The following is a 25,796-nucleotide window of genomic DNA, read 5'->3' as shown; positions in this document are numbered from 1 at the left end:
TAATTTATTTGCATATATATAAACTTACAGAGCTAATTATGCCGTGGTTCAATGGTGCATCCTTTGTGGACATACTGGAGATAAATTACAAATAAATAATGAGTAGTGTGAGGAGACTGCCCCATTAGGGTCATGTTTGAAGCAATAGATTCCGAGCCACTCTCCTATTAAGAATAAGGTGACGTATTAAGGGAATTGATCTAGTCTTGTCTAACACATTAATGGACACTTCACCTTAACAAAAGAGAAGCAAATTTAAATTCAGTCATAATTTTGAACCCCAAAGTTTTATAGCTGAATGAAGCTTGAGAATTATAGTATAGTTGAGCATTCCTCAGCTTTTAAGTGTCCATCAATGACACGAGCATATTTTAACACCCACAGTCAATCACATTTTCCGTCTCTAAATTTCTGACCTCCAAAGATATTAAGACTTCCCATGGGAAAAAGACATCTTTGGCTCATTTTATTGGGATCCTTCTGGAAACCCCAAGTACTTGAGAGTCAACCTACTCCTCTTGGGACATAATACAAGTCAACTTGTGAAAATGAATTCCACTTTCATTAGAGTAATCTTAGAGTGGACGTAGTCCTCTTGAAACCTGGCATTCCCAAACTGTCCTGTCCGACCTACTTGTAGAAGGAAACATTAACAGTTCAAGTCTGGGCAAAACACCTTGCAGGAGACAGGATGAATTTCACATCATGATCAGATATTTATCCATCAGATGTTTCCTATGGGCAGAGATAGTAAAATTTTAAAACAAAGTGGGTACACTTCACATGAATTCTGAATATAAGCCACTGATAATCATACTTCATTACAGATTAACTGGTACTGTTCGAGCAAATGGTATCAGACGTTTGCTTTTTTCTTTACCCTTAATGGGTCTGATGGTCAGATGTGATCAAAGTATTAGGTTTGGACTGTGGTTTTCAAACTTGGAAGTCCCATTAGGATTGCCTGAGGAGCTTGTGAAGTCACTGAGATGCCCACCCCAGAACACCGAAGACAGAATCTCTGATGGTGGAGCTCAAGTATCAGTACTGTTTTAAAAGGTCCCTGTATGATTTTTTATTGTTATCATTGAGATATAATTCACATACCATAGAATTCACCCTTTAAAGTATACAATTCAGTAGTTTTTAGTATATTCACAAGGTTATGCAACCATCACACTATCTAATTCCGGGACATTTTATTCTTCCTAAAAAGAAATCCAATAACAATTAACAGTCTCTCTGTAGTGCTCCCTTGCCCCAGTCCCTGGCAATCATTGATCGACTTTCTGTCTCTGTGGGTTTAACTATCCTAGACATTTCACATCAATGGAATCATACAATATGTGGCTTTTTATGTCTGGCTTTTTTCATGTGGCAAGAATATTTTCAAGGTTCCTCTACGCTGGAACATGTATCAGTACATCATCTCTTTTCATGGTTGAATAATATTCCATTGCATGGATATACCACATTTTGTTTATTCATTCACCAATTAATGGACATTTGGGTTGTTTCCACTTTGAGGCTCTTAGGTATAACTGCTATGAACATTCATGTACAAGTTTTTATGTGGACATATGTGTTCAGTTCTTATGGGTATATGCCTATAAGTAGAATTACTGGATCATAGGGTACTTCTGTTATTGTTTGAGGAACTGCCAAACGGCACCATTTTATGTTTCCACCAGCAATATATAAGATTTTTAATTCCTCCACGTCCTCAGGAATACTTTTTATTGTCCTTCATAGTGGGTATGAAGTGGTATCACATTGTGGTTTTGATTTGCATTTCCCCGATGACTAATGACATTGAGCACCTTTTCATGTACATAATTATTGGCCTTTTATATATCTTCTTTGGAAAAATGCCTTTTCAAACTCTGCCTATTTTTAAATTGGGTTACTTGTCTTTTACTGAGTTGTAAGAATTTTTTTATATATATTTTGGATACAAGTCCCTTTTCAGATATATAATTTGCAAATATTTTCCTCCACTCTATGGGTTGTCTTTTTCACTTTCTTACTGGTGCCCTTTGAAGAACTCTGGTCTAATTTATCAATTTTTTCTTTTGTCACTCATGCTTTTTGTGTCATATCGAAGAAAGCATTGCCTAATTTAAGATCATGAAGATTTTATCCTCTATTTTCTTTTAGAAGTTTATATTTTAACATTAAGAATCTGTGTTATTTTCATATGCATTCAGGGTGAGAATCACTGAATTAGAAGGAGGCTTATGGTGTACAATAGCCTAGAGTCTCATTTCTGAATGAACATTACGAGTCTATTTATTAAAAAAACCCAAAACCTTATTAGTGAATATGCCAAGTCTGATCTTTGGATCCTCTGTTTTCCAGGCAAAATATACACTCCTAGTCTTCATGTGAATGGTTCTCTCACCCTTGCAATTGGTTCAATGAAGCCACTGGATTTTTCCCTTCTGAATGTCCAAGACCAAGATGGCAGGGTGGAAGACCTCCAGTTCCATGTTGTGAGCACTCCCACCAATGGTCAGCTGATGCTGTCGAGGAATGGAAAAGAGGTTCAGCTCGACAAGGCTGGCCATTTTAGCTGGAAGGATGTGAATGAGAAAAAAGTGCGTTTTGTGCACAGCAAAGAAAAGCTCAGGTGACTCAGTGTTCTTTTGTTTTCCTCCTGCCTCCTTTCCTGTGCCTCCTGTCAGTGCTTTGCGCCCCGCCCCCGCTTCTCAATAGCTATCCCTTCTCCTGTGGGGAAGATCAATACTCCAAACACGCCAACGCTTTCAGCTGCCTGTCATTATTTCCCTGTAATTGCTCCGAGAGTATGCTTCTGTTAGACGCATTTTCATTTTATCACATAATTGTGGGTAATTCTCTGATGTGACAGGAAAGTTCCTAGGACAATTACCCAGTATTTTTGGCCCAACAGAAACAAAACTGGTTATCTACACAGATTGCTACAGCTACTTCTTCAGCATTAGGGTGATATACTGGGAGTGAGCAGTGGCTAGAAGATGGAGCACATGCTTTTCAAAGTGTTATATGGTTCCTAGAATTCCAGAGCGGGAGGGAAGCTAAGAGTCACAACTTTTTATTATCCACTTTATGGGATTAATTGTGGTTAATTTTTAAGCCGGATCCAGTTTTCCTCTGATGCCTAGCACACTTCTGGCTGTTTTCCTCACCCCAGCTGACATATGCTTCAGGAATGCAATTGAATGTTAACACTAACCCAGGCAAATAGAATCATATAATTAGCAGAGTAAATCTGCTAAACAAGAATCAGAGAATACACCCCAAAGATTAGCCCTGTGGATTATCCTTCACCCAGCTCTGCTTCATTAGTCCAGATAATTCAGAGTAGACTATATATGTTAGCAATGGATTCAGATATTCACGGTAAATATTTTCTACTGTCACCACTGGAGATTTTTGTTGTTGTTGTTGTTCTAAAGTTTGGGCTAGGAGATAGGTGGGGAGAAAAGTGATTGCACTTTATTGCGGTTCAGAGCCAGAACCTCAAAAGACCATCTTATAGGAATAAGAACAACTGATACTTACTGAGTGCTGACTATGACCCAGGCATTGTAGCAAACACTTCATGTGAACGCTGTATATTTATGTTCCCAGTCTACAGATAGGGAAACTGAGGCCTTGAGAGTATAAGCAAAGCCAAGTCTCCAATCCCTGGCTCTCTGACTCCACAGCCCATGCCTTTAGCCACTATGATTTCTGCCTCCTGAATAATACTAGGAGTAATGGGTGTGCTTTCATCCTCAAGGGGCAAAAGATCCTTGCACAGAGACATATTGCAGATGGAACTTAAAACTCAGGCGTCTGATGCCATAGAATCACTTTTCAGATTTATGCTCCAAAGTCCTGCATTCATTTTGCTTCAAGTGTAGTTCTTAATTATTTGCATTACACACACACACACCACACACACACGGTTCCGTACGTGTAGTCCTTTGCCTTGGAATCTTGTGAAAAGTGGGTAAAGTTCATAAAGCCCCCTAGACGACCAAAGTTACTCCTCTTGTCTGTTTCACTTCTTCAATCTCTCATCACCTGTTTTCTTCCAGAGTCAGCTCTGTACCCCCAAACAGGACAAAGAGTGGTGACGATTTTGCAGGGAATTCTTTCAGCACTCCTTTTACTTTGGGGTACCCATTTTAGCATCAGATCTTCTTTATCTGAAAATTCAAACAAAAGAAAGAACAGGAAAATAAGATTGGTAGTGATTTGTGAAAAAAGAACATTCTATAAGTTGCCAAATGATACAAAAACAAAAGGGGCAGCTTGCCATATGGGTTTGTGGTTTTGTTTTTCCTCATGAAAATTTGACCGTGATTCTTCAGCACTGGATTCCTTTGGGGTCAGAGTGCTTCTGGGGAGTACAAGACAACCTGCAAATACGGCCCATGGTGGCAAGCGGAATGCTAAGCAGTTATCAGAACCTCAGTGCCACCAAAACGTCATTTTCCCCCCGTAGGTTAGGAGTAACCACCCCTTCTTATTTCTTTCTGTTGCTTCCCTCAGTTGCTTTCCCTGGACGTCTGGAGATGGGAGTGAAGAGGGACAAGGACCTAAATGGGACAGAAAATCAAGGGGAGGATGAAATGGGAGGGGAGACAAGATTTTTTTTTTTTTTAAATCAGGTTTATGGAGGTCTATTTTGGGTTCAATAAAATCCCCCATCTTGAAATGTACTGGTCTGTGAGTGCTCACAAATGTGGACATTCTGGCAGTTTGAAACCACAACTGCAAGCAAGGTTTGAAACAGTTTCATCAAACCCCCAAGCTCTCCTTTTTACTGGGACTCCCTTCCCTCCAGTTTCTGGCAACCCCTGATCTGTTTTTTACTCTTACTCTGATAGGTTCCTTTCCATTCTCCAATTTAACTATTAGCCTTCACTATATTACTAACTGTCTTGGCCAAAAACTGGTTTTTCAACCATTTATATAGTCCTTTTAGAAAAATCAAAACCAAAAAGTTTATGTAATTGTTACATTATTTTGAGATTGGAGAATACACCATAGTTTTACCTGTATGTCACTGTGTTCATCTTCATCTGGTTATTTTCATTTATAGTATGAATATTATATCACTGTAGTGGTTTGATCTAATTTCTTCCATGCACATAAGCTGGAGATATTTTTAATCTTTGTTTTTCTAGAGACTAATGACTGCATTTTCTCATTCCTTTCTTGGGACTTCTTTTAGGAAAGGTTATTTTTCCCTGAAAGTTAGTGACCAGCAGTTCTTCTCTGAGCCACAGCTGATCAACATACAAGCATTTTCAATACAGGTAATAACAGTGCTACACAATTAATAATTTCACATGCGTGAGTCAAGGTTTCTACTAGTTATAACAAAAATGACCTAAATTAAGCTAGTCTCAGATTCTCCATGAAATACCACTGGAATAATTTTTAGAACTTGTGGGTCAGAACAACAGCAACAACAACTAATTACTAATACGTCTATAGTTTTCTTCTTTGTATTTTTCATTTAATCCTCATGACAGCCCTATGAGCTGTTGTTTTCCCCAACTTACAGATGAGGAAACTAAAGTCACAGGGAGGTTAAGTAACTTGTCTATGATGAGATAGCTAATAAATGAAGAGCCGAGATTTGTGCCCAGAAAATCTGGCTACAGAGTCTGTGCTCTTGCCCATTAATTTATGGTGCCTTACTTTACTATACTGAATCTGATACCAGCCCTTCAAAATAATTTGAAACTGTTCCAATTGTTAAGATTTTCCTTATCTTAGGTAAAGGAGTTTGTTTTGCCTAAATATTTCTCTCTCAGGGATGTGAAATTATATTCAACTACTTTTGCCTATCTGTCATGTAGCTGGGCTACATTTTCATCAGTTTGCCGTAGGTTAGAGCATCTCATTAAGGATCTACTTAAATAAGGTGCCAGTGTGGTCATCAGCCAAACAGAAGTCTGAGGAAATCATGGTAGATGCTATAAAACTCAGTGTGATGGCTCTTCTGTTCCCATCACTCATCTCTGTCAAGATGTACTTATGTGTCCAGAATACATATAGCTGTAGATGATCTGAGTAACTGAGCTTGAGGGATTGAACAGCTAAAATGTGCAAAGAGAGTAAGAAGACAGAGTCTTAAGTTGTGAACAACAAGACAGTGGGATATCAGCCTGGGGAACCAAGACTACCTAAATATCCAGACCTCAGTGGAGTGTTAGTCATGATTCAAGGAAGGACATGAGATTATTGTTTTAAAACTGATTTTTTTTTTTTTTTTAAATTTTGGTCCAAACATGAAAAGACCATGGACTGTGGATAATACAGACATAACCCCGAAGTGGCTCCCAAATGGTGTTCACAGGCTGGCTCTGCTCTTCTTGATGGCATTCTTACTTCAGGGGTGACTGAAGTTGAGGGATGATTAGAAATTGATCTGAGGTTCATTTGACCTCACTGTTGGGCTAAGAGTATGAATTTTGTTTTAATTAAAAGTGAAACATGTAAAAAACAAAAAACAACGAAAAACTAAAGCATGTGATCTCTGTAAGTATGGGCCAGAGGGCCACATCAGGTCTGAGGACTGTCTGACTTAGAAGTTTTGTTTTGTTCTTTTTGTTTGTATTACTATAGTTACTCTAATTAGGTGAATTAGAGACAGGGTAGGTACTGGCAAGTGCCTTTCTCATCTGAGACCATGAGTTCCTGTGGTTCCCTGAGTTTTGTTTGCTTGTCTTCCCCAAAGCAAGTGAGTAGATAGTGGCAGCATTTTTAAATTTTATTTATTATATGAGAAACTTGTTTCATTTTGACTTTTTTTAAAATGGAGTTTTAGAAATCACTTTGAACTTATTTTTGTTCCTTTACCTTCCTGTGATATTTCAATATGGTCTTGAACCTCCCTGAGATTTTCTCATGTGAGTTAATTTGGTCTTTTCCATTTATGGATGTTGACATCACCTTCTGACCACTCCTCTTTCAGAATCCAAGGGGCCCTTCATCCCCACGTATCTAGAATCACAGCTTCTGTGTTCTCGCTTGGGAATTCTGAGGCGTAGCTGTCATCTAGCTGCCTACTATGTGACTATTACAATGACACATTAGTTAGACATTACTCCAATAGATATTGAAATTTCCACGAGGCCAGGAAGGGTAGTTTTAAAAGAAAGTTTTAGAAGAGAGCCATTTGGATTAAAGAAGGCAATGTGCCGAAAAAAGTCCTAGATGGTTCAACTTCAAACAATATAAAAAACTAAGAATGTTTTCTTTGGCTTCTGGCCTCAATTTTTTTTTTTTTTGGTAATTTTTTCTTTTGTGGTTCATTAACTTTTATCTCTATGAAAGAATATTTTATTTGCTTACTCAAGTTGGTGAGGGGAAATGTGATAATCCTGAGAAAAACATCTGAAAGTTTACCACGTGAATTAGCCAGGTGGTTGTCTTACTCAGACTGTGATCTTATCAGGCTTTAAAACCTGAGTTGGCCCTTCAAGATATGAATGAGATGGCTTAAAGAAAATTATTGCCTGGGACCAGATATTGCATGATTTCAGAATCAGAAGTATCTTACCCCAAGTGCAATGTAGCTGGAGTGAAGTGCTCAATTCCCAACACAAGTGCAAAACTTCCATGCCTCTTACTGTTCTCTCTTGGAAGCAGACAATTGGTTGGGATCCCTGACTCTGGGCTGATTTCAGTTACAATGCAGGGGATATAGTGTAAATCCAGATAGCAGAGACTTCCAAGATTTGGAAATAAGTAGCTCATCTCAATTACCTCCAATGGCCTTGACATGTCTTGAGAAGCCTCCAGAACCAGAAGTGTGAAGTAATCTCACTTGCTCTGATTACTATGACTGCCCACACCTCTGACAAATACCTTGACTCTGCCACAGTTTGGCACTTTGCTGGAGCATCAAGAGTTCCTTCAAAAGCATAGAATTATCACTTAGGTTGTGCACAACTGTATCTAGTCCACTGGGTGGTCCTCTCTTTTCCTGCTAAATGACTTCTCCTCCTCCTTCCCTTCAACTCCTCAGGCCCCCTATGTGCTGAGAAATGAGGCCCTCCGTATTAGCAGAGGAGAGAAAGGAACCATCACTACCCAGCTGCTCGACATCCGAGATGACGACAACCCACAGGATGTGGTGGTCCAAGTGCTTGGTCCTCCACTTCATGGCCAATTGCTTCAAACACTTCAGTCTCCGGCAACCCCAATCTATCAATTCCGGCTGGATGAACTCTCCAGGGGCCTTCTCCACTATGCTCATGATGGCTCAGAGAGCGTATCTGATGTTGCAGTCTTACAGGCCAATGATGGACATTCCTTTCGAAGTATACTGTTCCACGTGAAGATGGTGCCCAAGGTAGGTGTCATTCCTAGAGTTGCAGTTTCCTTGCAGCTAGATATTAAGTTTTGTTGATGATATTATTTTGCAATATTCATAAAGTTAAGATATGGATTGGTATTTATTCAAACATTTATTAAGCATCTGTTACGGAGATACTTAGGATGTTCAAAGATTCATAGAACACAATGCCTTGTTGTCCACTGATGCTTTTGTCACCTGCCTGAGCATGATCACAAGAGTCAAGTGTACGCCTGTTTTTGTCTGCCCTTCTGCAACAGCTCATGCAATGTGAAGCTCATAGTCGGGTTAGGAGGATGAGGAAACTTTTTTTAGTAATCACAGGAACTCTCATCAGCCTGAGTCATTCCTGTGCCACCTCCATATGTTTTTGTCTTGTCCACGAGTACCTTTTCTATTATTTACTTAATATTTTTCTTTGTATCACCTTTTTTATTGTGGTCTCATCCTAATAAATGATGCATATGAAATCATGGGCTTAATGTAGAATTATACTTCTAAAATATTAAAATTAATACTAATAGATAACCGTTTTTTAAAATATTCATCCACATTGTACATAGAATGTTCTTGGATACTATTAATGGGATGACTATCACGCTTTGGGAAATACTGGGCTAACCCATGCTAAATCCAAGAGACCTATTGAAAAACATTTTCAGAACCATTTATTACTTGATGATATTTCACTAGAAGCCCTTTTCTCTGTTATAGCAAGAATGACTCTTTCCCATGGTGATCGATTGGGAGACTTATCATTTTTATTGAACTTTTCATTCCAAGTATCAGTAGCTACTGAAGTGTCATTAATGATTAGCTAGAGAGATTGATTTGCTGAGGACAGTTTAGAAATGACTTGTCACTTTCTCACTGAAGATCACTCAAAATTTGCGATGGATCCTTGTGAAGGTGAACAGCTGAATGTAACATAGTCTGCTGGCTAGTTTCTCGGGCTGTTGTCTCATGATTTGCAGCTAATGAAAACAGTGATGGTGGCATGAGATAGATGGGAGTAAGTGAGGCTGATTATGAGATAGTTGGCAGATAGCCACTTTGTAGCTAATCCTAATTATCACCCTCTTGCAATGGCCCTGGGAGATGAGATTTAGTTCTGAAGAGATGAAGTCTAGACAGACACAGAAAGTTTCTTTTCTTCCTGCTTGGTTTCTTTCCAAAGATTGTTACAGGATTTCAGCACAGCACTAGCAGCTGCCTTTCCTATAGTGGTTTCAATCTCCACATTTGGAGCTCGGTTCAGTGGATGGCACTCTCATTTTGTATGCTATGGTCTAAGGTTGAAGAGTATTTCTAGGATTTCCACTGCTTTGACTACCAAAACAAAACAAGGGAAAATGAAAGTTTAATTTATAAATAAGACATAAGCACAGAACTTGAGACTCCTTGTAGTGCTTATAACTTGGGATTCATGTTGGTATTTACAGTGTCTGTCCCTCCTGCTTCCTCCTGCCATCACTCCATCTCCTATATTGTTGTGCTTACATGTCTGTCAGGTGAACTAACGGCTTCTAAGCCAGTGAATGGGATAACGAAACCAGCATCCATCAGGATGACTAATAAATTTGAACACTGTAATACTGATATTTTACAAATGCATACTGTATTTCCTTTCAGGAATTCAAAGTACTTGTTCTTTATATCTATTCTACTGATCTTTACAATATCTTAAGAAGGGTAGAAGAGAGGCCATATGACCTTATTTCTTCTAAAGGAAGTCCTATGGGTGGGAGGTGTTTTTGTTTTGTTTTTTTTTAATCTTTTTGGGGCACTAATGCTTGATGTAAATTATTTCATTTGATGTTCATGATCATTCTAGGATGTTTGTACAATTATTATCTCTAATTTTCCAAAAAGGAAACTGAAGAAAAAGTTTAAAAGCATTTTAAGAAGTTTAAAAATGTTTGTTTATTATAAAGGTATTTTGTGCTGGAGCTGTGATTTTGGCTCAAGTGTGTTCTGGCTCATCACACTTAACCCACATGGCTTTTTTCATTCTAGCCCATATTTTTCAGTGTATTGGTCATATATATTCTGATCCCCCTAATGGACAGAATCGAGACAGCAATTCAGTCATTTTCTCAATGTCCTATCCAAGCAGTCTGGGCCCTAAGCCTCCTGGAATTTTCCCTCTGGACTGACCACATCTTGTTACAGGTGAAGCTATTTATAATCATAAGTCTACTGGAGCCCAAGAAGAAAAAAATTGCCTCAGCTGTTAATGGCTTCCAGTACATGTATAGTCAGACATGATTGATTTCATTCTGATAGCCACTTCTGAAGATGGGCATCCAAGTCCCTACCTGAGGCTGCCTGTGTATTAAATTTGGAGTCAAGCCAATTACTGGCTGATGTCTACCTGGTGGTTTAAATGGAGTTGCAAAGGGGATTAGGTCTGACTCCTGGGGAATGGATGTACTAATTAATCCCAGTGTTGTTCAGTAGAAAACTCAACCCGCTGACACAGATGGAAGGAGAGGGGGAGGTAGAAAAAGAAAACTTTGTGTGAGCAGCAGCTATTTTAGTCTTCCTCTCTTAAGGCACATCGTAGGACCTTAGCACATTTTTGCTGGATGGGTAGATACTTGGAGGGATGCAACAGCTTGAGTGAGGCTGATTCCCATGTTCCTACCTTTGAGTCCATCTCTTACGTCAGATGAGAAGCCTTCAGGCCACCTCTGCTAATGTTGGGGTGGCCTATCTGGGACGAAGTGTAGGGGCTGTCAGTTCCACTCTCATTTTTCAAGTGCTGCGTCACTTCCTCCAAACTTTCATCCTTGGCCTGGCACTGAGGAAATTTGCTGCCCTCCAGGCTTACGCTGAGTCGCTGAAGAGAAAATAGATTCAGGACTGATGTTGAAACATGCTCTGTTGGGGGAGGAGGCAAAAGAAATCAAAAAGATTAAAAGGTAATAAAGAATGCTCTGCTGAACAGGCTTTCATTAATTGGGCAGATTACCAAACCCGAGCCTGCTAGAGATATGATTTTAAAGCAATTCGGTGTCTAATAAGGGCTAAAATGTGGGCAGGAAAAAGTCATGCTTATTGGTGGGTTACTTTCCACTGCCAGGCTTTCAAGAAATTACCTTCTTTTTCTTTTTTTTTTTAAATTTTTTCTTTCTTTTTTTTTTTTTATTATGTTATGTTACTCACCATACAGTACATCATTAGTTTTTGATGTAGTGTTCCATGATTCATTGTTTGGGTATAACACCCAGTGCTCCATGCAATACGTGCCCTCCTTAATACCATCACCAGGCTAACCCATCCCCCACCCCCCTCCTCTCTTTTTCATTAATTAAGGCATCTCTGGAAATCATGCCTCTTTTTCCACTTCGGCAATAAATCTGATGATCTTTGTGACCTCGTTTGTTGTTGTTTGAGTAGTTACTTTCTGCCACTGGGTAATGCTTTGATGTGAAAAGCCCCCAAGTATCATGCTATGAACTGGATGGAAAATTCTGTTGCTAAGAGTCCTCTCTGGCTGTTTGAACTTGGTAAGGCCCATGTGCAACTAAAGGCCCTATTTTGCTTTCCCTCAGTTTTCTTAAAACTTGTCCTCCCAGTGGTGGTCTGGCAGGGATACTGTTTGATAATAAGGGTGCTTATGACAATTAGAAGTATGGCACAAAAATGTTAATTTTTTGAATAAGAGTCTATCTCATAAATAAATAAATCCTTACCACATGTCAGGGTTTCACCTTTTTTTTTTTTTTTAAGACTTTTATCTATTTATTTGAGAGAGAAAGAGAGCACAAGCAGGATGAGGGTCAGAGGGAGAAGCAGACTCCCTGCTGAGCAGGGAGCCGGACATGGGACTCGATCCTGGGACTCTGGGATCATGACCCAAGCTAAAGGCAGACACCTAACCACCGAGCCACCCAGGCACCCCAGGGTTTCACCTTTTATGGACTTACTTAGCTTGTTAAATTTGGCATCTTATAAGATGTATTGCTCAGAGTATATGTTCAAAAAATGTTGATTACAAAATTTTGTTTGTTTATAAAGTAGTTGAAATCTACATGGAGAGAAGGTTCTGTATTCTTGACCTGAAGGAACAGAGCTTCTGAGGAGCATACACACACTGTCCAAACACACAAAACAGTCCAATTATCTTTCCATCCTTTATCCTGGTAGATAGAATCTAAGTTTGACCTTCTATGTCCACCCTACATGATCCTTCCTTAAAATCCACAGTGTCCTTTAAGGTTGCATTTTAAAAGCTATGGTATAAATGAGCCTTTGCAAATTAAGACTTTTTTTAACAATAAATAAAATATTAGGATTGCTATTACATCCAATTATAGTCATTTTCTATTTGATTAAGTTTTAAAATTTTTTGGCTTTAGTAGTTTGGCCCAGGGTTGGGGTACACTGTCATTTGAAATGATCATTTATGCCCCAACATTTATTTTAGGGGAGGGAGTTTTCATTTTATCTGTGAGATTTTTCCTTCTAATGATAGAAGCTACTTCTGGTTTACAGCATTAATATTTTTATTTGTAATACAATATATAATGGCTAAACTTTATTGCCAACATTTCTGTATGCCCATTGTTCTGTGAGATGAATTAGAAGAACTATTTAATTTAAAGCACTCTTTTGATTATGCCCCCATAATCCCTTTTTGGGATTTCATTGCTTTCTAATGTGGTACCCCGAAGGATATATAAAACATTACTAGGCAGGAGATTATTCAACTCATGTTATGGCTAATTTCTTGAGCTTACAGGGATATATGCACCATTGTGCAGAAGAAAAAAAAAACTACAAGGAGATAAAGAAATTGCAAAATGTCAGAATCATTGGGGAAATGAGGTTAAAATTTGTTTGGCTCTTCTGGACACTTTAACTGTAGAAAAGATGGTGTATAGCCTTCTATTCATCTCTTCTTGTACCTTCCCTGGACTCTCTCCCAGAAGAAAGCAACTGATAAAACCATCTTCATCATAATGAGTGGGAAGAATTATACTTCTTTCCCTTAGACAGTTGTCTGTTTCTTCTTAAGTATTATAAACAAATAATTCAGAAACAGAGGCATGTATAGTATCTGGTTATAAATATAAATATTCTAAAAGACCTGTCTGTGGGATTTCAGGAGAACCACTCTAGACCCAACACTATTTCTTTTTTTTTTTTAATGTTTTATTGTTATGTTAATCCCCATACATTACATCATTAGTTTTAGATGTAGTGTTCCATGATTCATTGTGCATAACACCCAGTGCTCCATGCAGTACGTGCCCTCTTTAATACCCATCACCAGGCTAACCCCTCCTCCCACCCCCCTCCCCTCTAGAACCCTCAGTTTGTTTTTCAGAGTCCATCGTCTGACCCAACACTATTTCTTTTCTTTTTTTTTTTTTTTTTAAAGATTTTATTTATTTATTTGAGACAGAGAGAATGAGAGACAGAGAGCATGAGAGGGAGGAGGGTCAGAGGGAGAAGCAGACTCCCTGCCAAGCAGGGAGCCCGATGCGGGACTCGATCCCGGGACTCCAGGATCATGACCTGAGCCGAAGGCAGTCGCTTAACCAACTGAGCCACCCAGGCGCCCCCCAACACTATTTCTATCCTGAGCTGTGCTTCTCCTACTTCAGCATGCCTCCACATCCCCTGGGGATCCTGTTTAAATACAAGAGGAAATGCATCAAACTACAAAGCTGCACAGCAAAGTAAACAGTCAACAAAATGAAAAGGCAGCCTACCGAATGGGAGAAAATATTTGAAACCATATATCTGATAAAGGATTAATATCTAAAATATATAAGGAACTCAAACAACTCAATAGCAAAGTCATCATCATCATCATCATCATCATCATCCAGTTAAGACTTGGCCTAAGGATCTGCACAGACCTTTGTCAAAAGAAGACATACAATGGCCAATAGGTACATGAAAAGGTGCTCAACATCATTCATCATCAGGAAAATGCAAATCAAAATGACAATGAGATATTACCTCATACCTGTTAGAATGGCTATTATCAAAAAGACAAAGCATAACAAGTGTTGGTGAGGGTACTGAGAAAAGGGAACCTGTATACACTCTTGGTGGGATTGTAAATTGGTGCAGCCATTATGGAAAACAGTATGGAGGTTCCTCAGAAGATTAAAAACAGAACTATCATATGATCCAGCAATTTCACTTCTGGGTAGATATCTAAAGGAAATGAAATCTGTGTCTCAAAGAGATATATGTACTCACATGTTTATTGCAGCATTATTCACAATAGCCAAGGTATGGAAACATCCTAGCTGTCTCTTGATGGATAAATGGTTAAAGAAAGGGGCACCTGGGTGGCTCAGTCGGTTGAGTGACCAACTATTGATTTCAGCTCAGGTCATGATCTCTGAGTCCTGGGATCAAGACCCATACTGGGCTCCACGCTCAGTGGGGAGTCTGCTTCAGGATTCTCTCTCTCTCTCTCTCTCCCTCTGCCCCTCTCCCCACTCGCTTGCTCTCTCAAATAAATAAATCAATCTTTTTTTAAAAATGGCTAAAGAAAATCTGTTCTACATATATAATGGAATATTATTCAGCCTTAAAAAAGGAAATCCTGCCATTTGTGACAGCATGGGTGAGCTTGAAGAACATTATGCTAAGTAAAATAAGCCAGACACAAAAAGACAAATTCTGCATGATCTCATTTATATTTGGAATCTAAAACAGTCCAGCTCATAAAAGCAGAGCGGAGTGGTGGTTGCCAGGGACTGAGGTAGGAGAAATGGGGAGATGTTAGTCAAAGGTAGCCAAAGGGTATAGTGGTTCAGTTACCAGGGATGAATAAGTTCTGGAGATACAACATATAGCATCGTGGCTATACTTAATACTGTATTGTATACCTGAAATTTGCTGAGTGGGTTGACCTTAAGTGTTTTTACCACATGCACACACAAAAGTGTAATTATGTGAGGTGATAGATTTCTTAATTAGCTTGAATTTCACAACATATACGTATATCAAAACATCACGTTGTGCACCTTAACTGTCTACAACCTTTATTTGTCAAATATACTTCAGTAAAGCTGGTGAAAAAAAATGCAGATTCTACATCAGAATCTGGGGTGGGGCCTGAGATTCTGAACTTGTAATAAGCTTCCAGATGTTGCCTTTGTCCTAACACTGACATATAAGGGGTACTGTCTGCTAAAGATTTACACTCACACAGGAATTAGAGAATTGTATTGGTAAAGTGTAGCCAAGATAGAAATGTAGTGAGAGAGACATCTGGGGACATGCATTCAGGTCCCAGTACTTACTTGCTTGGAATATGAAAAAACACATTGCTTCATCAGTCCCAGAATGTGGTCGTTGGTGTATGATGGATTTCTGTAACCATGATCAAACTTGATGAGGCTGCTTCTATTAGAGAGATTTCTAGCAATTAAGACATTGGGTCGGGGCGCCTGGGTGGCTCAGTCATTAAGCATCTGCCTTCGGCTCAGGTCATGATCCCGGGGTCCTGGGATCGAGCCCCGCATCGGGCTCCCTGCTCCGTGGGAAGCCTGCTTCTCCCTCTCCTGCTCCCCCTGCTTGTGTTCCCTCTCTCGCTGTGTGTGTGTCTCTCTCTCTGTCAAATAAATAAATAAAATCTTTAAAAAAAAAAAAAACACTGGGTCTAAGTGTACTATGTTTTATGAAACTCCTGCTGAAGTTAATAGGGATTTTCCCCCCACAGTTCTGGGGGAGGGGAATGGAGGAAAATTCTTGGCACATTTGGATGTTTTTGTAACTAATATACTATATCAGTTGTGAAAGGAGAAAATTCTTGGGAGTTTGCCCCTGAGCACTGATCACAATAGAAGGTGACTTTGCTGCCGTTCGCCTGGGCACTGTTTGACTCGGCTCCCCAGTAATTGTGGTGAGAATAGCTATGACCACCTCTTGTCGGGGGCAAATGCTCTCGTGTCAAGTGACTGTGAAGGCATATTTGTTGCCTTCTGCTCTGAATATGCCCCTCCTGGTAGTGGTGTTTGTTCTGTTTATTGGCATATTTGAAAGTAATAACGAGGGGCACCTGGGTGGCTCAGTTGGTTGAGCAACTGCCTTCGGCTCAGGTCATGATCCTGGAGTCCCGGGATCGAGTCCCGCATTGGGCTCCCTGCTCAGCGAGGAGCCTGCTTCTCCCTCTGACCCTCCCCCCCCTCTCATGTACTCTCATTCTCGCTCTCTCAAATAAATAAATAAATCTTAAAAAAAAAAAGTAGTAACAATAATTTATAAAAACATCCCCTTTGAAATGCCCCATTTTAAGATACCAGATTTATTCATCTTTGAAGTATGAAAACAAACTGAAAGCTGAAGACAGGCAGGCTCACTAATCTCCTTCCGTGGAAAGTGTCAGTTATGAGGCTTTGGAAGAGGTGCACACCTTGCAAATCAGGAATGGCAACACTTTTTAAATGACATTAGCTTTAGCAATTAAAATGGTTGCCTTCTCAGGAGTGCTAAAGAGGTGATTTCTTCCAGTCAGCTATTCCCAACAGTTGTTTCTAAGGCTTCACTTTCAATCAGTCATCAAGGCCTGTCAGTTTGGCCTCTAGTGTTTCTGGAAACTGTTTCTAACTCTCCATTCCTGCTGTGATGACTTTTTCATCTTCTCTCACCTGAGCCATTACAAGAATTTGTCAAATGGTTTCTACAGCCCCAGACACATGTCAGTTCTAGCCCCTTCCATCTCTTGCTGATGGAGGCTTTATAAACCCCAGACCTGCTCATCCCCTTTCCTTCCATGAAGACACATGTTGAGTTTACTGGGCCTACAAGATAAATGAAGACTTTTAGTACAGCATTTACCTTCTACCCGCCAACCTTAAGAGAGTGTCCCTTTTTATTCACCCCCTCTTCTGGCTCCATAAACTCTTCTTGCCCAGACACCTGGGTATTTTATGAAGCACACAGTACATTGCCTCATGTCTTTGCCTCGCTTGGGCCCTCTGCACAGAATCCGTTTCACCACTTGTCTCTTAGAAGGGCCATGTTTTGGTCATTCAAGAGTTAAATGATATTTCCATAGGAAAGCATTCCTGAGCATTCCTCCCTCAAAGAGGAAACCTCCTTTTTCCTTTATTCTCCCACTGCACCCTGCTCAAGCTTCTTACAGAGCATCATTTGTGATGCATCCTGATTATTTGTCTATGGAAGGACCACTAGACTGTAAGTTCTGAAACTGACACCTTGTTTAGGCATTCTTATATATCTCAGGCCTCTGGCAAAAGAGCTGACCTATAATAGGTGCTTAATGTATAGTGCTTGAATGTGGGAGGATGGGGAGGATGGAAGGACAGTGAGATGGACAAATGAAAGAAAGAAATGGAGAGACTTGTCTTCCTGAATGAAATAAGTTATTTGCTTATGATAAAGAAAAGGGAAAAGTAGGATATGTACATATATACATACACATGCATATATCTACATACAATAGACATACATAGTTCATAGAGAGACTCCAGAGCTATGAACATCTCTCATTAGATGATGGCTGGCAGCAATAGTATCTGATAACTTATGTTTTTAAGGGCTGATATATATTCTGTTTAAGTCTTAAACAGAACATAATCCATATATGTATGTCCACCCTCAACTCCAAATCACAGGATTCTCACAGCCTAAACCACTGAAGATTAGCTCAGAACAGATGAGGAAACAATCCATAGTATGATAAGAAAAATGAACAAAATGATTAAAATTCCAAGGATTTCAAAGGAGTAATCATAATATATATATATTTTGGCTTGGACTTAACAGTGTACTCTTTCCTTATTCTAGAATGATGCAGGTCTTCGGCTTGTGGCTAATTCAATGGTGTGGGTTCCAGAAGGTGGGATGCTGCAAATTACCAACAGAATCCTACAGGCTGAAGCTCCAGGTGCCAGTGCCTCAGAAATCATCTACAAAATTACCCAGGACCACCCACAATTTGGTAACTTTTTTTTCCCTTTGTCATGATCTCATCATTGTATCCAGCAACTGAAATAACTGTCATACTATACACATATTATATACGAGGTGGTGTGCTAAGTAATGTAGACCTGTTAGTATATATGAAATCCAAAATTTAAGTTTTAAAATAAGTTCATTTTACAGAGTAAGTAACTTGCTGAGATATGGTTCATTTTAGCATATATAGCTAATAATTTCAGTTTAATTTTGAAGCTCAGACTCTCAAACTCCACCTTATGCCCCCTCCAGAACATCACCAGACTTCTTGTTGAGACTTTAAAAAAAAAAAAAGTTTTACATAAAAACATTTTTAAAGATCTCCATTGTTAACTTCCACTCCTAGCAAGATAGTAGAGTATGATAACTTGAAAATTCTCCCTCGTCACCATCATCTAGAAGTGCCGGGTAAAAGATAAGAATTGTAGGGCACTCATGGCTGACCTTCCAAGAATAGAGAGAAATCTCCAGGTAGCAAATAGAGAAGTAGCTTAAAGCCAGTCTGGGCATGAGCTGATGGAACAGCTTCCCTGAGGGGGCTTGTATGTGTCCCTGTAACCCAGGGTCTTGAGATGTAATGCTCGTGCAGAGATAGAAAGTTATGATCCTATATAAAACTGGGACTCTGGAAAGACTTTCAATTAGAGGGACAGAATAGAAAACAAGAATGGCACCAACCCAGAGTGATGGCAAAGAAACCTACCTGTGTTTCCCAGGGCTCAGATTGAAGCCAAAAAGTCTGTCAAGAAAGCAGAACTTCAGGCCTGTTTCTCCTGCAGATCCAGGGTTAAGTTATACTGTGCACATTGTCTGAGAAAGCCACAGCTGAGACATTCATATGAATATTAATCTCAGGCTGATGATATTTCTTGGGTCCCTTGCAGAAACTGGTAGAAACTGTTGTGGAATGTCCACCCTCAACTCTGGATCACAGGATTCTCACAGCCTAAACCACTGAAGAATAGCTCAGAATTCAAAATTACAGATAAGGAAATAATCCATAGTATGATAAGAAAAATGAACAAAATGATTAAAATTCCAAGGATTTCAAACAAAGGAGTAATCATAACAACTATGAAACAAGCATATTAAAATGATTTAAAGACACAAAAGAAGGAATTGAAACTGTAAGGCAATAACCAAGTATCATAAAAATAAAAAGGCAGGTAGATTTTTTAAAAGAACTAAATAGATCACCTGAAAAAGAAAATTATATTCATTACAAGTAAAAACTTTCTTGGCATGTTAAATAGCAGAGGAATAATAATCTGTTTTTCCTCTGGGTTACTGGATTTTAAAAATTATGTATTTTCTGTAGTGAGGGAAAAAAGTTAACTTTTGTGCAATTTAAAAGTAATTCCGATGTGGTGCCTGGGTGGCTCAGCCGGTTAAGCATCCGACTTTTGATTTCAGCTCAGGTCATGTTCTCAGGGTCCTGAGATGGAGCCCCACATCAGGCTCTGCACCAAGAGTGTGGAGCCTGCTTAAGATTCTCTCTTCCTCTCCCTCTGTCCCTCCCATCGCCTCCCTCACCCCCCACTCACACACTCTCTCTCAAGAAAAAAAGACTTAAAAAAAAAAAAAGTAATTCCAATGTCAACAAAGACATTGAAAAGCATAATCTAATCAAGAATTACTATAACCTGAATGGGAAGAAATCAAAGAGAGAGAGAAACCATATGAGACTCTGGATTCTGGGAAACAAACTGAGGGTTGCAGAAAGGGAGGTGGGTGGGGGATGGGATAACTGGGTGATAGGAATTATAGAGGGCATGTAATATGATGAGCACTGGGTGATAGTCTCAACTAATGTGAATCATTGAACACTATATCAAAAACTAATGATGTACTATACCTTGGCTAGCTGAGTTGAAATTAAAGAATTAATATAATTATAAAATAGCTGGTCTAGGGGTGCCTGGGTGGCTCAGTCATTAAGCGTCTGCCTTCGGCTCAGGTCATGATCCCAGGGTCCTGGGATCGAGCCCCGCATCGGGTTCCCTGCTCTGTGGGAGGCCTGCTTCTCCCTCTCCCACTCTACTTGCTTGTGTTCCTGCTCTCACTATCTCTCTCTCTGTCAAATAAATAAATAAAATCTTAAAAAAAAAAAATAGCTGGTCTAGCTGGGGTGTCTTTTATTATAGTTGTGTAACTTTGAGGAAGGCAAGTGGACCCCTTTGAGCCTTAGGTTCTTTGAAAGTTTAGGCTAGATAATTTTTTTAACTTTTTATTTTAAAATAATTTTAGACTTACTAAAAGTTGCAAAAATAGTACAAAGAGCCCTTGAATACCCTTAATTTAGCCTCCCTCAATGGTAGCATCTTACAGAACAATAGAACAATTATCAAAACCAGGAAGCTAACATGGACACAATGCTATTAATTAATCCACAGACCTTATTCAACTTTGCATTCTTCTATCCACTGATTTTAAGCTCGATAATGTTTAAGTCCTTTTCAGCTCTAAAAATCTTTGACTCATTTGATGTATTAAATTCTCTACCTTTATCTTGATCACTAAAAGCCAAAAAATTTAATTTCCTAGAGACAGCCCAATATTCCAATATTCTGTTTAACTCTTAAACAGAACAATGCTGAATTAAATAATTTTTTAAGCCATTTCAGCTTGATAAATGCCATGTAGGCTCGCCTATGACCCTTTCCTACTATAACTCTTTTAATTAACTTCTTCCTATGAACATAATCCTCTTTCTGTGTGTCCAGAGCCCCCTATTAGTAATAATCAAATCACATTACCCTTAAGAAGCACTCAAGAGTGAAAAAGATGGTGGGAACTGGAAACCCACTTAACACCAATCTGCTTACATCCATCTATCGCAGTGGTGTGAATTTGTGGAGCCCCTACCCCCTTGCCACCCCAGCTACTGTGGACTCCCTCATCACTTTGGAATGTTCCAGTTGGGCTTTAGACTTTTTGTGAAGAACTGACCATGGAACTGAACCAGATGTAAATTGCTTGTGTAGTAAATGCATAATGGACCCAAGTTCCACCACTTATAGACTCATCACTGCTCTCAAATTTAAGTGTAGACAAGTTGATTAATACTTGTACCTTTAGCTACTTCACAAGTTTGAAAGTAAATTTAATAAGATGGTTTTAATGAAGTAACTTATCATTTGAAGGAAAATCTGATTTAATCCAACACATTGCCAACTCTAAATTATTTAGCATCGGGTAAGAAAGCTTTAATACAAATTTTCTCAATCCCAAAATAATTCATCGAGATTCCACTGAGATTCTAATTCTTAACACCTATCAAATTTTCCCTTCAGAATTCTTGATTAAACTGTAGAGTTCAGTATTAAGGAAATCCCAAGTAGAGATTATTTTGTTTTTTAAACCCAGACTGTTTTGTAAGCCTGGATTTCCATATATCTAAAGGGTCAGCTCCTTGTATTTGTCATAATAAGAGCAGAGGTGAGGTACTACACAAAAGCTGTCACCTTGCTGGGGTGAACCCCACAAAATACTGATACTTCTACCTGTCTCCTCATATTCAACAGACCCAGTGCTCAACTTCCCTCCATCCTGCTCATCCATCAGTGTCATTGCTGCCCTTCCTGTCAATGGATGAGCCCTCCCCAACTCTCACCCTTCACAACCACAAGTGTCGAGTTCTGTTGCTTCCACTTACTTAGTGACTCTCATGTCTGTTTATTTCTTTCCAATCTTACTTCCGTTGCTTTAGTTCAGGATCCCATCGGTCATCTGGATTTTGCAGGGGTCTCACAATTGGTCAAACTGTCTACATAAATGTTAATTACTATTATTACCATTTTTATAAAATAAAATTCAGCCTCTTTAACAGTTCTTTCATAGGCTCCCTGTATTCTGATCATATATGCTTTGTGTTCTAAGTTAGTTCGTGCCATTCACCTACTGAAATCTCACAGTGGCTCCAGGCTGCTTATGGGGGACTGATCTCAGGGGTAGGAACTGCATCTTGCTTATCTTTGAATCCCCATCCCTGAAGGGTCTAGCATGATAGCTAGCACCTAACAGGTACTCAGTCATTCTTATCTGAGTTGAAATTCACGGAATTAGTCAATATTCTGTGGTTCCTGTTAATCTGCATAACATGGCAATTTTTTAAGATCTGAAAAACAGGTTTATTTCATTAGGCCTGGTTAGAAAAACTCTGCTTAGTTTTTCTATTATAAAGAAGAACAGCTAGGAAATTAGCATTTGAATATTTTCTATTTTTCTACTCTCCACATTTTCATTGTAGAAGTCTACTTTCAGAATATTTTACAGGTGTGCTCACATTCCTAAACAGTCTACATCCTAGAATAGCGTGTTTATTATGAACAGAGGTTGAACTAGGGAGAGACGGCTAATGGAATTTGTGACTTAGGTATAAATGAGAAACAATACTAAAAAGAAACTAGAGCGAGTTGATTCTACACATGACTTTATAAAGAGACTATTGATGTTTTTTTTCTTCAGTATTTCATCACCATCCTGATGCTCATTTTGAATTTGAATTTAGTGCATGTAAATATTAGAAGGAATATTTCCTTCAAGTAAGAAAATTGCTCTAGTGAGATTATGCTCATTTTGAATTTGAATTTAGTGCATATAAATATTAGAAGGAATATTTCCTTCAAGTAAGAAAATTGCTTTAGTGTAATCAAAATGTGTTTTCAGTTGTCCAATGTGTCTAGTATACTTAGTGTACTAAGATCTGGGTATCCTGCTAGAGAACCTCTCTCTCTCCCTACCCCCGCCCCCTTCTATTCCTCTTACCATCTCAGTGGTGAGGAGGCTTCTCTCAGATTTATTATTAGATGCATTTTCATGACAACATGGCTTTTGTTTTCAGCAGTTCATCCCTTCTCCTGTTTGGTCTACACTTGAGGGCATATTATCCTGGTGAAATTTTAATTGTTTCCATAACACCTCTGTATTTGCAATCTCACTTTAAGGAGATAGTAGCTTCAGGTGAGGAACAAGCGATAGAAACAGATTGGTAGTGTTGTCATTTAGATTTAGGTTTCCTTGCTTCAATTCTAATGAAGTCTAAGGAATGATGGAGGAGAAAACAAGATCAGTTATTTAGGAGGGTAGATACGAGACTGTGAACACAAAATAACCATGACTGAAGTCTCAACTCCTTCACATATCATCTGTGAACTTGAAGAAGTTACTGAACTTCTCTGAGCCTAAAGAACTTTCTTTAAATGTGGATAACAGTAGCATCTTCAGAAGGATCAAATAACATAATGATAAGGTGGCCAACATCCTTTTTAAGTACCCATGAACTATTCTCATTTTACCAATAGGAACAGAGGCTTATAAAGCCTACATAAAGTTCATGCAGCTTGACGTGGAGCTGGGTTTGAATGATCATATAACGTGCTTCGTGCAGTCCCCGCCATAGGCATCCCAGGGCCAGCTAACATTATTCTCATTGTACAGAATTCTCCCAAGAATAACTCTTTCTGAATTTTTTCAAGTTTCCCATTATGTTTACGCCAAAAATGTCCAGGTTAGAAAGCATTTCCTGCTACACAGCAAGTTGTACATAGAAATGAATCCATCTAGTGCCTGTATTTGAATATTTGCTATATTCACAATTTTATGTGACTTAATTGATATAATCAGTAACTTCATACATGAATTGCCCTTGAATTACTTTTCGTGTTTTTTAGCTGAGAGACTGGGAATTCTGTGTCTGTAGGTGAATTTGATGATGCCTATTGAATGCTGTGTTAATATACTTTCCTTCGCCTTAGATTAAAAATAAAGAAGTACCTAATTTCTTTTAAAAAAAACAAAAGGTAGTAGACAAGGAGATGAGGGCTCTGATTTACTTTTACATTTCCCAGAGATCCTCACTAACTATGTGGCTTTCCTAGGAGAGGTGGTCCTGCTGGTTGATATGCCTGCAGACAGTCCTGCAGAGGAAGGGCAGCACCTGCCTGATGGGAGGACAGCAACTCCCACCAGCACCTTTACCCAGCAAGACATCAACGAAGGCATCGTGTGGTACAGGCACTCAGGAGTCCCGGCCCAGAGCGATTCCTTCCTCTTTCAGGTACCCTCCGCGGCTGATTGACATCTTTTCTGATGTCTGGATGGTCTGACGAAAACCATCGCCATTATTTTAAACAATTTGGGTCGTTTTCTGTGTTGCTTGGAAATCACATTTGGTGGAAGAACAAATGTAATTAATAGCATTGAGAGGTTTTTTTTATCTCCCGATTCAGTCCTACAATATCTCTACAAGCAGAGTCATCCCATGGCAGGGAGTTTATAATAGATAATGGCCAAAGTGTTTTGGGAAAAAAAATGTTTTCAAAATATTAAAGTGCCCTATGGAGGAAAAAAATATTTCTCTTTTCAAATGTTTTTGGAACATTTGCCATCTTATGATAAGATCAGAGGCTTAGCAGCCAAACCCAGTGGGTTCATATTTCAGTTTTGCCATGCACTAGCTGTTCAACTTTGGGAAAATTATTTTGGTGAAATCCTTGTGCTTCATTTTTCTCATCTGTAAAATAGAGCTACTATGAGGATTTAATGAGCACGTAGAATACCTCCTGTCACTATGTACGGGTTTGTTACTACCATTTATAAAGATTGATCAAATACCAGTGCTAAAGACTGAATATCTGTGTCCCCCTGAGATGCATATGTTGAAATCCTACCCCCTCTCTGTGCAATGGTATATTGACGTGAGACCCTTGGTAGGTGATTAGGATTAGATGAGGTCATGAGGGCTGTGCTCTCATAAATGGGATTAGTACACTTACAGGAGTCACAAGAGAGCTTGCCCCCCTTCCCTGCTCCCTGCTGTGGAGATGCAATGAGAATTCAGTGGTCTGCAGCCCAGAAAAGAGCCCTCATCAAAACCGAACCATGCTGGCACCCTGCTCCAGACTTCTGGTCTCCAGAACTGCAAGAAATAAGTTTCTTTTGTTTATGAGCCACTCAGTTTATGTATTTTTGTTATAGTAGCCTGAGCAAACTAAGACAAACAGACCATACGGAGGCTGTCAATAAATTAAAGAACAAGAAATTATACTGAGTGCATTCTCTGGCACTTATCAGATATAATTAGAAATTAATAATAAAAGGCTAGACAAAAAATGCAAACCGTTTAAAATTTTTTAGATAGTCTCCTAAATAATTACTCGTTCTAAAAGGAAATCAAAACAGCAAACTATTAAGAAATGTTGATGAGGAGGAAATAACTTCTCAAAACTTAAATGATGTGGACAAAATAATACTCAGAAGAAAACTGATGGCCTTAAGCTCTTATTATTGAGCAGGAAAACATGAAAATAAATGGACTAAGTGAAGCTACAGAACCACAAGGGAAACCTAAGGAAAGCAAAAGGAAGGAATTCTTAGAGATAAGCAGAGGAATCGATTCAGTATAAAATGGGAGAATTGATAATGAGTACAAAACCCGAATCTTGGGAAAGATCAATAAAATCAGACAAACTTATGTCAAAGGCAATTTGGAAAT

General features: G+C 39.0%; 1 protein-coding gene across 1 annotated transcript in view; it reads left to right on the top strand.

Annotated features, from left to right (window-relative positions):
- FRAS1 (Fraser extracellular matrix complex subunit 1) overlaps nt 1-25,796 on the top strand; it is a 408,429-nt gene that overhangs the window by 264,892 nt on the left and 117,741 nt on the right. Inside the window, exons 27-31 of the mRNA XM_044912923.1 lie at nt 2,359-2,629; nt 5,207-5,291; nt 8,015-8,341; nt 18,131-18,284; nt 24,181-24,359. Coding sequence (XP_044768858.1) covers nt 2,359-2,629; nt 5,207-5,291; nt 8,015-8,341; nt 18,131-18,284; nt 24,181-24,359 — 1,016 coding nt within the window. The remainder of the gene's footprint in view (nt 1-2,358; nt 2,630-5,206; nt 5,292-8,014; nt 8,342-18,130; nt 18,285-24,180; nt 24,360-25,796) is intronic.

Source organism: Neomonachus schauinslandi, chromosome 2 (genome assembly GCF_002201575.2).
Source record: "Neomonachus schauinslandi chromosome 2, ASM220157v2, whole genome shotgun sequence".
In the NCBI taxonomy this organism is placed as follows: Eukaryota; Metazoa; Chordata; class Mammalia; order Carnivora; family Phocidae; genus Neomonachus; species Neomonachus schauinslandi.
This window is presented reverse-complemented; position numbering and strand designations above follow the sequence as displayed.